The following is a 15,238-nucleotide window of genomic DNA, read 5'->3' on the forward strand; positions in this document are numbered from 1 at the left end:
GACCTGTCTATGGGTTATGTTTTTATTCTTTACTCAGTGGACCACGAGTCATTTATGCACATTTCAGCGGGTTCAGAGAAGGCGTCATCGGCTCTTCATGCGGAATCAATAGCCTTGTTAAAGGCAGCTACTTGGCTGAAAGAAAATATATTGTCAAGCGTCTCAATAGTCTCCGATTGCAAAACTCTAGTTGACAATATAAACATGGTGAGCACAAGCTTCTCTTGGCCAGCCGAAAACACTTTACAGGAGATCAAGATAATTTTGAAAGACCTCCCTCAAGCACAGGTAAAGTTTATAGTGCGGAAGCACAACTCAGCAACGGACTACATGGCTAAAGAAGCAAGGATAAAAAACCTCCAGCATATTTCCTCCAGATTTCAACAAAAAATTCATAAAACTACCATTCTCTCTAATGTTTTTGGTAACAATGAAATTATAAATCTTTTGAACTATATTTGCTAATTAATAAAATTATTTTTACCATCCAAAAATATCTTTTTCCTATTTGACCGATTAGAAGTATCAGCCCGGGACCCAGTCACCGCAACAACCAACAGATATACTTTCAGGTACAGTAACCTTTCCGAGTGCGGCCCTTCGAGAAGAGAGGAGAGATGGCGAAGGAGGAGATCAAAGAACCATGCAAGAAGCAAGCCTGTGACATCCAAGCTTGCCTCACCAAGAACAATTTCAACTCTCAGAGGTTTTCTTCTCTACAGATTTTAATTTCTCTGTTTTAATTTGAAATGAAAAATCATCAAACACAAAACTAAACCTGTTATCAATTTGTATCTATTTCTTTGTTTTTGATTACACATTTTGACCTAATCTAGCTGTATTTTCTGATTCCTTTTACTGATTGTGTTGGATTTGATTTTGTGCCCTAAATGTTAAGTAGTAAATCTGTCGCAATCTCAAGTTGATTGGGGTTGTTTTTTCTTACTTACCGAATAGTGGATGTGTGAATTCCGATTGTACTGTATTTTATTAGTTTATGAGCTAACAAGCATAACATACTTAGTAACAAAACACCAGGAACTTCTCGATTTTCTCGAATGAATATTCTCTAAGCATCCAAACACCATCTACAAACTGATCATTATAGCTTCGAAGAGATGGCAAGTGAAAATAAAGTAACAAAATTAAGTTACTTGTAGTGCCAAACACTCCAGGAGAAACTGCAATGACATTAGGTAAACTGTGCTTCTTTTCCTGTTTTATCAGTGTTGATGTACTAGTTGGTAATAAGTAGGATTATCAGGTCCAGATTTTGTTATTCTCATCAGTTTAGAACTAAAACCAAAATGCAGTGAACAGGAAATACAATACCTCCCTGATAAAGAAAGACCACGTTATCTAACACTAACCTAGAGATAGTAGATCTGAGAAATCTATCATGCCTGCCCTCAAATTTGTAGATCTTGCATATGCCTGAATTACCATACAGTTATTTCAACCTTCATACACTACATTGCAGGTCAAAGGCCTGCTCTTACATTGTCAACCCACTGTTTCTCGTGATATCCTCTGATGTTGCTCTTCTCTTCTCTGCTCTTTCATTTTCATCTTTGTTAGTACATGAACACTAGAGCCTCTTAATAGCCCCAATTTTTGTTACCACTGGTTCGTAGTAAGTCGAAAGGCTTCTAACAGATATCAGGACCTAAATGTTGGTTCTCGTGGAAATCTTACCAGACACCAGACACCATGTCTTCACTGCCTTCAGAGTAAGTCAGTGAAGCTCAAGTGAGTCACTGACATGAAAGCTCCAGGCCACCAAGTCCTTTCATATCCAAAAAATTGTATGAATTGCACATTACGACCTGTCTATTCATGGCTTATTAGGGCAGGGAAAGCCAACAAAACTATACTAATTGTATAACTGGTAAGAAGACTAAGTGATGCCTAAACGGAGAAAAAGAAGCCTTGGTGAGAAACCGCTCTTCTTCAATTGTCAAATATCCTATTTGAGAATGCATCTATTGTTTAAATAGTTTTTTTATTCATTCTGTACTTGATTGAAGCACAAGATTTCACAATCTTACCCAAGCTGTGTTGTTCATTATATTTCTGGTAGTTGTTCGCACATAGAATAAGTAGCATCTGCTTTGTTTCTCCTGCTTCCATTATATAAATTTAAGGACAAAAGAGCAAGATAGTTATAACAGTGCAAGTATACTCCTTTAATATTCTTAAGTGCTAAGTTACTCTACCGTACAACAGATTTTTCCTGTATTTTTTAGTTTTTGAAGAATTCCCTTATGACTTATTTTTATTAGCCAACTTATTTGGTGAATTGGGTTACTTGCTCGGGATGCTGAATTCATATGGTTTTTTAATGCATAATTTGTGGCAAATTTGTAGGTGTCAGAGAGTCATTGAACTGCTGGAATCATGTTGCGAGAAATGTGAGTATAAGTCTACGCATTGTGCTTCTGTATCTGGACTTCTGAAGCAAATCAAGAAGTAAGAATCCTCTATCTATACATTTGATTCCCGACCAGTCACTTTTATCCTGATATTGTGAGTGCCAGGTGATAACTCTGTGGGTTCTTTTTCCTGCTATTTCAGAAATACCAAGGAGCAGAAACCTCAAGTGTAAGTCAGCAAACCTGCTACCTTGGTGTAGCTTTGGTATTTAAGAACTAGCTAAAAGAGTAGATACATGATCTGCTTCTTCATGAGTTTAGTTTGCTAGCTCAAAACTGGATAAAGTTGATGAGAATTGACTTTTGGAGAATTTTTGTATCCTTATAGATGTATCAGATTCCTTCCGTGTTTTGTCGTAACCTAGAAAACTGCACATATCGTAGCTTCTCCCGATTCCCACCCACACCCACACCCCAAACCCAATCTTGGATTGGTTGAAATACTGTAATAACTATAGCTGAATTGGGGAAGTAGAGGAACAGGTTTCTGCTTTATGATTTTCTGTGATGAATGAAAAAAGAACCATAAAAAAAGTGAAATTCAGAATACGAATGAGTTTCAAATCTTACTGCAAGTTCTATTTGATTTGATAGTTCAATTATTACTTCAGTTTTAGTGTGCCAAAGCATTGCGGCGTAAGCGTTTGCTGCCCCTACCAATAACACTATAATTTCATATGTATGTGTGGCTAGGCCAACCGGCAATGACCTGATTCTCCCATCGTCCTGGAACAAAAAGTGGAAGAAGATATCTAAACTTTTTTCCTAATAAAAATAAATACCCAAAATGATTTAAGATAACCACAAACGAAATCAGTAGTTGACAAATTACATGTAGGTAACCCAAATGTTACAGCCATATTAGTAGAAAAATCAGCATCCCATTTGTATTCTATATTTCCCATGGCCACAATCCAATGATGTCACGGACAGAAAAAAGATGCGCTGAACAAACATATAGTGAAATTTCTAATATTTTTTCTCACTATACACACTACATTTCTCTCTTTTCATACTTGAGCGGTTGAGTGTTACAAACGTACATTACTCACCAATTTCAGTCAACTAGTACTCATGAATTGTGAAACTGGCATTAACAACTAAGAAGAAGATATATCAGTAGAGATCTATGGATTTGTTGCTCTTGGGATACTGAGAATTTTGAAGCAAGAAAAGTTTCTTCAAAACTTTCAATACCAAAAACGCACTTGCCGGTCTTCTAGGTGCTAAAACAGTAGTAGTTTCTCTGAGACTGTTACTTCTTCCTTGCACACAAAGGAGCTTTACTTTCCCTTCATAACTCTTGTAACCTGAATCAAATAGGACCTTCCCAATCTGATCTTTCTTGTTATGCAAAGATGAAACACTTCGTAATTCGACTTCGTTGAAATCCTCCCATAACATATCCATCTTTTCTTCAGTGTCCATGGATTTGCTCGAACAATTGTCGACTGCAAACACCAAAGACGTTGAAGGGTCTTCAATTCTTTTACTATTGTTTCCTTGAGAATCCTCTTCTTTTAACAAGGTAGAAGAATCTTTACTTCCTTTCGAATTGTGTCCTTGAGAATTCTCTTGATTTATAAAGGTGGAAGAATTTTGATCTCTTGGTTCACTTTGAAAATTCTCTTCTTTTTTAGAGACAATAGAATCTGCATCTGTTCTTTCTTCTTTATCATCTCCATCTGTAGAAGATGCCATGAATGCAACAGAAGGTACCCGCCATAACGAAGTTGACGTGACGAAATTTGGGACCGGCTCGATTATTGTCGGGAAGCTAAAATCATCTGAAACCATCGTTTAGTTACCTTCCTAGATCATCATATGCTATTGCCTAACAAGAGCTCCCAAAACCAAGAAGAAGAAGAATTTGAGAGAAAGTATTTATTTGTGTGAAAAGAGATTTAAGATATGTAATTGGTGAATTGATTTGTGGGTCCTTAAAAACATGTTAATTTAATTAAGGGTTTTATCAATGGGACATCTCATCTACCATCATATTCACAAGAAACTAAAATGGGATATTCTCATTTCTCATCGTTTTGATTTCTTGATAGAGACTCACAACCCCCACTAGTGCTAGGTGTTTTTGTTTCTTGCAAGGAAAAGCAGCCGTTGGCCTGAACCATAAATGAGGTTTTGGGCAGCTAAAACATTTATAAAGTTGGTGCAGCTACTAAATTATAGATCAACACACTCCTTTTTCTTTCACTAAGCAATTTTTATGATTTATGCTAAAAGATTATGGCTAATCTTTTTGTTTTTGATAAACTCTATTATGGTGATGATGTATGCTAATCCTACTTTTAAATTATGGTGTATTTGTTTAATATACGCAAATGGTTTTCGGCTCCTACCTTAAATTTTAAATTTAAGTATGTATGTATTATTTGGGCGGTGGCTGTTAAATAGTACCACATCCCCTAGGTCCCATGCTTAATAAGCTTCTGGCAATCCTAACCTTGCAAGCCGGTTTTCGAGGTTAGTTAGGCCCGAAGATTCCTAACATGGTATCAGAGCCAGATCCCAGTCAACGCTACCCGTGTCCACGCCAGTGTGTGTCCGTGGTTTCCGCACCACCCAGTATCCCCGCCAATTTGCGTCCGTGGCTTCCGTGCCACTCCGTCAGTGTAGCCCTAGTCGTTGAGGGGGGTGTTAAATAGTACTACGTCGCCTAGGGCAACCTAGGTCCCATGCTTAATAAGCCTCTGGCAATCCTAACCTTGCAAGCCGATTTTCGAGGTTAGTTAGGCCCGAGAATTCCTAACAGTGGCCTGGTGGCTGTACTTACGGGGTACATCTACGTGCAAGTGGATAGTGGATAGAGGAAAGAGCAAGAGCCTAGGGAAATTGCCATACAGTAGAAATTCTTTTAATTATTACTCGATTATTTAATAAACTCTTTTAAATAGTAATAATTTTGGCCGGTCCCGAATCGGGAACAACGTGTCAAACTAATAATTCGCTAAAATTATAAGATAATACATGGATTATCTATGTAGACCCGTATGAAATATAAATTAATAATGCATATATATATATATATATATATATATTCAATACATTAATAATTTATGAAGACTTATTGAAAATTGATTTAATGTCGCATTGAATTCCATCTCTAATTTTTCGTATCATTGTAAGAATTTTTGGTGTTTTTTTCTCATAGTTCAACAAGAAATTGTTCAATGTGATTGCCGCTATAATAGCCTCGTTTCGTGAAAGGGGCTCTATTGTAGAACTTTCATCATCTTCTTCCACATCTTTATCAGTTCCCATAACGTTCTCGATTATTTCTTCATCATCCAACAACTTGTAACTTCATTTTCTTCGAATAATTTAGGACATCTTCGAAATTCATTGAATTGTGATATCCCAACATCTCGATCAAATTTTGCAAGTCTTGAGTGATTTCACTGTCTGTATGTTCATCCAAATTGTCTAAACTTGTGTTATTTGTTGATCGAAGTTTACAATGACGAAAACATCAATTTTGTCTAAACTTGTGATATGAAATTTATATATAAGTTAATAAAATATTAATTAATAACTATTAAAAAAAAAATTGATAAACTAAAATTTTGATTATTAGGGAAAATATTGTTTTGATCCTTTGCCAGAAGATCACAAACAGAAGCAGAAAAATCTGAAGTAGTTTCAATACCAGTAGCTGATTCTCTAACAATTCTAGAAATATTATTAGCTACATGGTTATTCTCACGCTTAGTGAAAGAAAAAGTACACTTAGTAAAACTTAAAGCCAAATGTTTGATTTCTTTAATGAGATTTTGGTTTTCCCATTGTATGAGTAATGAGACTCCGTTTATTGATTGAATGACAAGCTGTGCATCATCCTCCACTTGAATCATTGAGCACTGCAATCTTTTAGCCCAACTCAGAGCTTCTCGTATCGCCATGCATTCCCCCATTACAGCATTTAGAACTCCATTTGCATATTCTGCCCTGATGCCTTTGCATTCACCTGTATGATCATATAGTACAATGACAGTTCCCAATTGGTTAGTATCAGGATCAAACGATGCATCAACATTAAATTTAAGAATCCCTATGTCAGGTGGAATCCATAAATAGATACAGTTATCCTGTATTAATGCAGCTGACATTCCTGAGCTATGGAGATGAGAAGCAAGGTGATAATTAATCTTATGTACAGAGGCAGTAGGATTAAGAGATACTCCCTGGAAAATTTTATCACAGCGATCCTTCCACAAAACCCATATACCTATCATGAGGGTGAACAAGTGTGTTTTATCATCGTTGTAGTTTCTGTCACTGAACCAACTTGTAACCCATTCAGAGACAGTACTGAAATTTCTTCTGATATCATCCGTATCAACCTGAACTCCTCTCCATACTGCTTTTGCATGAGGACAAACAAAGATTAAATGTTCCATTGTTTCTTCCTGCTGCTCACATACTCCACAATTGACATCAATACCGGTATCATAATAAGCAAGCTTGAACAAAGTAGAGTTAAGATCTCATATGCACTTCCAGGCAAAGAGCTTAATCCTATGAGCAGTGTTGCACCTCCATAAGTTCTTCCAAACAACAGGCATAATGATGTTGCCATTTACTTGAATTTGACACTGACTTTTAGTGAGCATGTTATAAGTACTTTTAACTGAGAAAACACCATTCTTAGCAGGCATCCAGACTATCTCATCCTCCTTATTTAGATCAGTGTATAAACTTTGTATCATATTAGATGTTTTAATGTCAAATAATTGATTCAGTAAGTTGACATTCCAGATATTTGAGTCAGGCATGAACAGTTCAGATACAAATTCATAAAATCTGAAAAGCTCATTGATTGGAGTAGGTGGTTCAGTCATACCTGGTATCCATTTGTCTGCCCATATTCTTGTCTTAGAACCATTGTTGACTTCCATGAATTTTTTTTGCTGAAGTATACTTATACCTTGAGTGATACCATTCCATGTATAAGAACAATTTTTACTTCAAATTTTTGATGCAGAATATCTCCTCCATTGAAGTACTTTCCCCTAAGCACTTGAACCATTAAGTTCTCATTCTTTGTACAAATCCTTCATGCTAGATTGGTTAAGAGTGCAAGATTAAGTTTTTCAAGGTCTCTAAAGGCAAGACCCCCTTGATCTTTAGGCTTACACACTTTGTTCCAGCCAATTGGATTCATGCCTCTGGCAGTATTGTAACCCAGAAAAATCTTCTTTCAATTGAAGTAAGTTTGTTGAGGAGATTGTTGGGTAACTTTAATGTACCCATTTGATAAACTGGGACATAATTAAGTACATGTTTCACCATGGTTGCTCTCCCTGCTTGAGACAAAAAAGTGGTATTTCAAGTAGAGTACCTATGTTCAAAGTTTTCTTGTATAGATTTGAAAGCTTCTTGCTTGTTATGACCCAAAATTAGAGGTGATCCAAGATATTTCTCTTTGGCATTCATCTTTTTAACTCCAAGGATTTGAGTTAATGTATCAGCCACAGTAGGGTTTGTATATTTGCTGAAATGAACTGCAGACTTGTCAAAATTGATAACTTGACAAGATTGTGAACTGAAGTTATGAAGAACTTCAAGAAGATTGTTCACAGAAGTAAGATTTGCTTGAGTGAAAATCAAGCAGTCATCTTCAAAGAGCAAATGATTAATGGCAGGTGAATTCTTAGCCACTTTAATACCTTTAATAGTGTTATCTTGTTGAGCAGAAATAAAGTGTCTTGATAAGTATTCCATAGCCAAATGAATAAGTAGGGTGATAGAGGATCACCCTGTCTGATTCCTCTTGATGGACTGAAAGCTTCACAAGGAGAACCATTCAGCATGACTGAAAGGGAAGTAGTACTGATGCATTGGAAAACCAAGTCAAAAATCATCACAAAAACCAAAGTAATGAAGCACCTTAATTAAGAAACTCCATTCTAATCTGTCAAATTCCTTTGACATGTTCATTTTCAAAGCCAGCCAGCCTATTTGTCCTCTCTTCTTCTTCATAGAATGTACAATTTCCTGTGCAATCACTGTGTTGTCACTGATTAATCTACCTGAGACATAAGCAGCCTGAAATGGAGAGACAATTTTTTCCATTAATGGTTTCATTCTTCCAACCAGAATCTTGGAGATAATCTTATATGAAGTATTACATAGTCCTATAGGCCTATATCAGCAGCACAAACAACTTTCTTCTTCTTTGGAATGAGAGAAATATATGTTTGGTTTATTTGTTTGAGAAGATACTTGGTCTGGAAAAATCTGGTGACCATTGAGCATACATCTTCACCAACAACTTCCCATTGGCTCTTGTAAAACCTGCTTGAAATCCTTCAGGTCCAGGGGCACTCCAATTTTCCATGCCTTTGAGAGTAGAATGAATTTCTTCATGAGATGGGAGTCTTGTCAGACTTGCATTTTCCTCAGCTGTTATAATGGTAGCGATCACATTGTAGAGGCTTTCATCCAAGATTGGTTCCACAGAAGTACTTATGTCTTTGAAGTGAGCAGTGAGATGTTGAGATATCTCATCTCTAGATTGAAGCCAGTTGTTGTTCTGATCTTTGATGGAATCAATGTTATTTCTTATTCTCCTTATGTTCATTTTTGTATGGAAGTATTTACTATTGTTATCCATATCTTTAATGAAGTGGACACTGGATTTCTGCTGATAGAATTCAGTCTTGTACTTGTGCCACTTGTTTAGCTCATGGTTGATATTGATAATCTGAGCAGAAGTATTTGTGCCTTGAACTTGGTTTTGAAGAGAATCCAACTCAGCTTGTAGCTTGTCAACTTGTTGATTTACATCACCAAAATGTTCTCTATTCCATATGGAGAGATCTCTTCTTGTATTCTTGAGTTTAGTAACAAGTTGAAAACCAGGTGAGCCATTCACACTTTTCTTCCAAGGATTAGCAATGATAGTAGAGCAGTTACTGTCATTGAGCCAAGTAAGAAAAAATTTAAATGGTTTCCAAAGAGTATGAGTAGAATTATCAGTAACAAGCATAACAGGACTGTGATCACTCCCTACTTGAGTTAAATGAATGAGTCTAGCATTGGGAAAGTTTAAATTCCATTCTCCATTTCCTAGTGCCATATCAATCCTAGACCTTCTTTCTCCTGTACCTAGATTATTACTAGACCAAGTATAATTTTTACTTATGTACCCAATATCATCAAGGCCACTGGTGTGAACCATTGTGTTAACCCAACCATCTATAGAGGAATATGTTTGAGTATCAGTATTGGGTAAGTGAAAGTTGAGGTCACCTAACAAAATCCAAGGACTAGAATTATTCCTACTAATTTGATAGATATAATCCCATTGCTGTTTTTTTTATTGTAGTTATTATAACCATACATACAAGTAAGAAGAAACTCAGGCTTACTAGGATCAGCTTGGATAAGAAGATTGAACATGTTATGACTAGCATTAACAATATCACGCTGAAAACCATTTTTCCATAAGATTACAAGTCCACCTGAAAGACACTCAGGTTCAATTAAATCAAGATTTGGATACATGAACTGTTTTAGAAGGGGTTTACATTTAGCTTGGCAAATCTTGGTTTCACATAAGAAAATTATATCAGGGTTTTGTGTTCTGATCAAGTCACTTAAGTGATTTCTAGTGCTGGCCGTTTTAAACCCTTGCAGATTCCAAGAGAGGATTTTCATGGCTAGGGTAACTAGTAGCAAGGTGTTGATGAGATTAGAAATGCAAGGATAAGGGAAACTATAATGGTAACTCCTCTCTGACTTATGTTTGTAATGATAACAATTACTGCAGACGTAAAATAAAATGCATGAAAAAACTATAAAAATTCCAATGAAAAAATGAGACAAATTAAATACTATGAAAGAGAAATAAGTGAGAAAGAAATTAACAGAGAGAATACGAGGATAATAAATGCATAAAAGATTTTTGAGACTAGAGATTACCTGACTCCCTTTAGATGCCACACCCTCCTGTGTTTCTTGTGTTGTGCACCTTTAAGATGTTTGGTTCTCCGTAGTGTTCCCAGTAGAAGCAGTGGATGAGGATGATACAATTTCAGCAGAAGAGGAAGGGTTTTCATCAGTTCTGAATCTTTTGCCTAGTCGAATAGGTTCATCATTATTGTCATCTTCAGAAGATTTAAGGAGAAAATCCATGTTGATAGGGATTCCATCCTTAGGTGGAACAAAAACAGTATTCTTAGTGAAGTTCTTCTGAGATTTTCTAGCCATTGGGGTAACTGAAGCAGATTTAGACGAGATATTCTTTCTGATATGGCTAGCATTACCAATAAAATAGGGTTTCTCGTGAGCCTTAGCAAGAAATTCAGCAGCTGGTTTGCAGGAAACTTTGCAGTGTTTGATGACGTAGCAATCATTACATATGCCACTAGGTTGACATTCATAATAAAACTTAATCCATTTCGAGGTACCTGCATTAGTGATAGCTTTAACACCTCTTCTTAAAGGATCCGTGAGATCAATATTGACACAGACTTTGACCGGTTCACTCCCAACGGGAATTGCATCTTTGGGTTCAATGGCTCTGACTTCTCCCATAAGTTCACCAATTTTGGTGACTGCAGCTACATTCATATGTTCTGGCAGAAGGTACTTAAGCTGAATCCAGAAAAGCTGAAATCCCCAATGTTGTTCAGTATAGACTAATTCTGGGATGTAGTCATGAACAACCAAAAGTTTTTTGTTGATATGACATGGTCTCTGTTCAATCACCTTGTTGAGAAGATCAAAATTGCTAAACTTGAAGATGAATAGGTTTGGCTCAATCTATACAATTTTGCGGTCTTCTTCAGTCATGAAAGACCAAGTGAACTCAATGTATTTCTGGACAAGATCATGATTCATACGTCCCTCAATGATGACTTTGCCAATAGCAGCAGCCTCCCAAGAAGTTTCTCCTTCATCCTTTTCAGTGATGTTCTTGCTATTTAGTACAACAACAACACTCGAAATATCTCCCAACTCAATAGTGGCTTGCTTGAACTTGTTAACAAGGGCACCAACTTGGTTATCGCCTTCGTTTTCCATTGCAGACCTAAAAATGGTTTTAGGGTTTTTGGAGTTTATGCAGGAATAAAGGTTGATAAAGGATTCTATTGGGAAATCTTTAGGGTAATCACAAATATAGTTTCCTTTTTGATAGGGATATTCTTTAATATTGGGATTTTTTGAAACAGACTGATAAGGAAAGATGCAGCTGGCTAACAAGATATCGTAGATAACTGCTAGGCTGAAGTTACTGGTGACTGAGTAATAATGACTTTTGAAATTTTTTGAATGAGCATCAGGGCGGGATAGACTTCTAAACTTATTGACTGAGTTGAATCGGTATTGTTTCATCCCCATCCAAAGAGAACTGAGAACATCACAAATCTTCCATACTGTCAAACGATCCGATTTAACATACTCGGCAAACGCCATGAACACAACAATAATTTTGGCAAACACCATTAAACAAAACACAAGCTGGATAAACATCATAAGAGAGACAAATAAAGTAAATTAGTGAGACATGAATAAATTCAAATTACAAGGTAAAGAAAAATGGTTAGAATTAAGATTAGAAGAGAAAAGAAGAAAAATAATGCATACTAATAGTAAAACTAGGCAAGAATATAAGGAACAACAATCAAGATCGAAGAGAAATGGACAAAGATAAGACTAGAAAATGAACTGAGTTAACCAAGAGTGAGAGCCGATTCGCAGAGAGGAGAGAGATGAATTTGTTGGAGAAAACCGTGAACACACACATCATTCATGATATCAGAAACATAGTCAAACCAGTAGGTGTTTACTAGGATGCTAAAAAGCCATATGGAAGAGATAGATTTGAGAAAAATTTAGAGATAATAACTATTAATTTAACGGTTAATTAATATCTCGTTTAATTAATAAATTTTGATGGTCCCGACAACATTAATTTATAGAGTTTCTACTGTACATATCAGACACAGTGATGAGATGAGAGGATTTTTCTTGCACAAATTATGGTTAACTTGGTATTAATTATGGTTAACTTATTAATGTATTTCTTTTTTTTTGTATACAAACTCAATTATTTAGAGCAATTGAAGAGCCTTGGGTGGCAGTGGAACCGGTAGAATCCACCATCAAATGTTTGCATTCGTGATCGATCATATGTCAGATTCTGGATGCATAAGCACGGTTAAACACCATATCAAAGCAACCGTCAAAATATACAATGATGATTCTCATGTTCCCCCTTGATTTTCTTTCCATTACTCAATGATGACGACGAATTGACGATGCTTATCATATTCAAAAATAAACAATCAACGCGCGTAAATATACAAATGGTGGTTCCATGATGATCGTGAGATACTACCCGACTGATATTATTCAAATTTTGGCATCGTATCATATCGACATATCCCCATTTTGCCAATTTTCTCCGTCTCATACGGCACTGATGAGAGAGAGGAGAGAAATTTTTTGTAAGAAGTTGAGAAAATATCTAATCCACTGCAAGCAAGTACAAAAAGTCAATCGTAATGGAGTTTATTACATAATTTACTCATCATGGAAGCATTGACTTTTTCTTTACTTGCAACTCGATTGTATGAGATGCCCCTGCACTCCTGCAGTAGAGCTGTGCCACTGGCTGACCATCAAATTACCGATAACACTATTTGACGTCCAAATCTATAGATAAAAATCAGCGGCATTTAGTTTTCGGTTCACATATAATTTTCACACTTTATCTGTTGTTGGAATAGACTTCCAGTCGTCCGATGCCACAAGCTCAAAGCCAGCCTTAAATCTTTTCACCGGGTCAGCCACGTGTTGACTTGATTGTGTAGTCTACCGACAGTGTGATAATGTAATTATATTATATATGATGATGGTATGTAAGACGATGATGTCGAGGAAGATGGGTCAAAGTAAATATGTCAATGGATTGGAGTGTCGGAAACGGCCAGTGCCTAACTGTTATCTTTCCTTTGTAGAGCAGTGATGCTACGTGTGATGCTACGTTGACCGCGGTTTTACACCGGGAGAAATCCCGTGAGGAGAATGAACGGTCAGACGGGGAGTCTTGGGGAGATTTGCAGGAGGTGGAGTTTAGGGTGGGGGCCACTTTTTTTTCTTTCTTCTCACGCGGTAGCAGCTGGGGTGTCCCTCACGATATACGTAGCATTATTGTTTGCAGAGCGACTCGACTGTATGCTTAACTCTTAAGAGAGGGACCATTCGATAAAAGTTAGTTTGGGTTGGTTACAGTGATACAAACCTGTACCACTGGGGTGGTGACCCTATAACCGCTCAAAAAGAGTTGTCATTAAACAAAGGGGAATGGAAAGGCTATTGATCTATTAGGAATCTCCCTTTTGTTCCTATCTTTTAAAAAGAGTGGAGTGGAGATCAGTAATAATGTACATAGGGTTTTGTTGACCTAAAAATAAATTCATTTAAATTCTTTAACCTTGTGCTATGCATCACATAAAGAGGAAAAGATAACAATTTGACACATGGTTTGAAAGTCGAAAAGGTATACCTGAATCTTAGGGTTTAAACTTTAAAGTGATTTAGGCTTTTAAGTTGTGATTTGTTGTTAATAATAGTCGTTAGCAGATAGGAGGATTTTCTTTCTTTCTTTGCCTACTACGTATCTGGGCCTGCAGGTCACTTGGCCTCGTAAAAGATATTAGATTTTACACAGATACTTGTTTTTTTTTTTTTTTTTTTTTTTTGAGAAATGCCGGTTCATTAACAAATAAGAAAATTACAAACGTCTACCATAGTCTCTTTCCTAACTAAGTTGTATAAAAAAGAAGGAACAGGGACCCAAGTATTCTTTATACAATATTTTCTAGCCCGGCGTGCAAGTCGGACAACAAGTTTGTTCTTCACACGCTCAACATGCACTACATTATATACATTACAACTAGAAAGTAGACTCCGACAATCTTTCAAAATATCATTAGATCTCCAGCTAACAGCGTCACTGCCTCCCTTCACAAACTCCACCAACTGCATCTCCTTTGCCTTGCAGATAGCCAAAACTAACAAACATGACCTTGGACAAATTCATCTCCTTTGCCTTGCAGATAGCCAAAACTAGAGCAGTCGCCTCAGCACCAACTGCATCTGGAATCAGCTCAAATTCCGACCGAGAACATTTTATACTTCCTGCAGTGTCACATAAGATTAAACCCATGCCCATTTTAAAATCTTTAAAAGAAACATCAATGAATAAAAGGTTCTCCAAAACATCGATAGGGGTGCTAACACTTTTCTTAACAACTTGAGACTGCAAAGAAGGCACAATAGGTACAATAAAAGTATTGATCATTCTTCTAGCATCCAGAATTACCCTGTCGAAGTTCAGGAAAATATTTCTAAATACCACGTCGCATCTTAACTTCCAAATACACCACATAACGATAGAACCTATACTAGGCCAGTTAACTGCAAAAGGGGAAGAGCCTAACTTTTTATCAAACCATCCTAAAAACAAATCTGCAATCCATGATAAATCAAAAGTAACCATGTGCTGTAGAGATAAACCAAACCAAACATGGAAGCAATAGGACACTAAATGAAAAGATGCAGAACAGTCTCTGCTTCGTTCTTGCAAAGGGGACAGATTTCATCAATAGCAGGGTTATAGCATTTCATTAAAGTATTTACAGGCAGCATTTGAGCGAAAACCTTCCACATGAAAAACTTTATCTTTGGGAGACAATCCAAAGACCAAACTTTCCGTCAGAAAGAGGATTCTTCAACAGAAAAAGTTTCATTCATATATACATTATAAGCTGATTTAA

The 15,238-nt window shown here is 36.5% G+C and overlaps 1 protein-coding gene across 2 annotated transcripts; it reads left to right on the plus strand.

Annotated features, from left to right (window-relative positions):
• The first annotated feature begins 555 nt into the window (after positions 1-555).
• Positions 556-2,981, plus strand: LOC113356167 (cx9C motif-containing protein 4-like). Of its 2 annotated transcripts, XR_003362888.1 has the most exons (3): positions 556-706; positions 2,368-2,469; positions 2,575-2,981. XR_003362888.1 is itself a non-coding variant. In XM_026599210.1 (2 exons), exons 1-2 carry the CDS (start codon positions 618-620, stop codon positions 2,471-2,473), a joined length of 195 nt encoding a protein of 64 aa, XP_026454995.1. In that variant the 5' UTR covers positions 558-617. The 2 variants fall into 2 exon arrangements, 1 of the variants encoding a protein (XP_026454995.1); XM_026599210.1 differs by lacking the exon at positions 2,575-2,981 and having other exon boundaries at positions 558-706; positions 2,368-2,473.
• Positions 2,982-15,238: the final 12,257 nt, after the last annotated feature.

The sequence above is a fragment of the Papaver somniferum genome, chromosome 3 (assembly GCF_003573695.1).
Source record: "Papaver somniferum cultivar HN1 chromosome 3, ASM357369v1, whole genome shotgun sequence".
Lineage (NCBI taxonomy): Eukaryota > Viridiplantae > Streptophyta > Magnoliopsida > Ranunculales > Papaveraceae > Papaver > Papaver somniferum.

Coding starts and splice junctions, on each gene's coding strand:
- LOC113356167 (XM_026599210.1), top strand. CDS start 618: ATGGCGAAGGAGGAGATCAAAGAACCATGCAAGAAGCAAGCCTGTGAC. Junction 707..2,367: donor AACAATTTCAACTCTCAGAG/GTTTTCTTCTCT, acceptor GCAAATTTGTAG/GTGTCAGAGAGTCATTGAAC.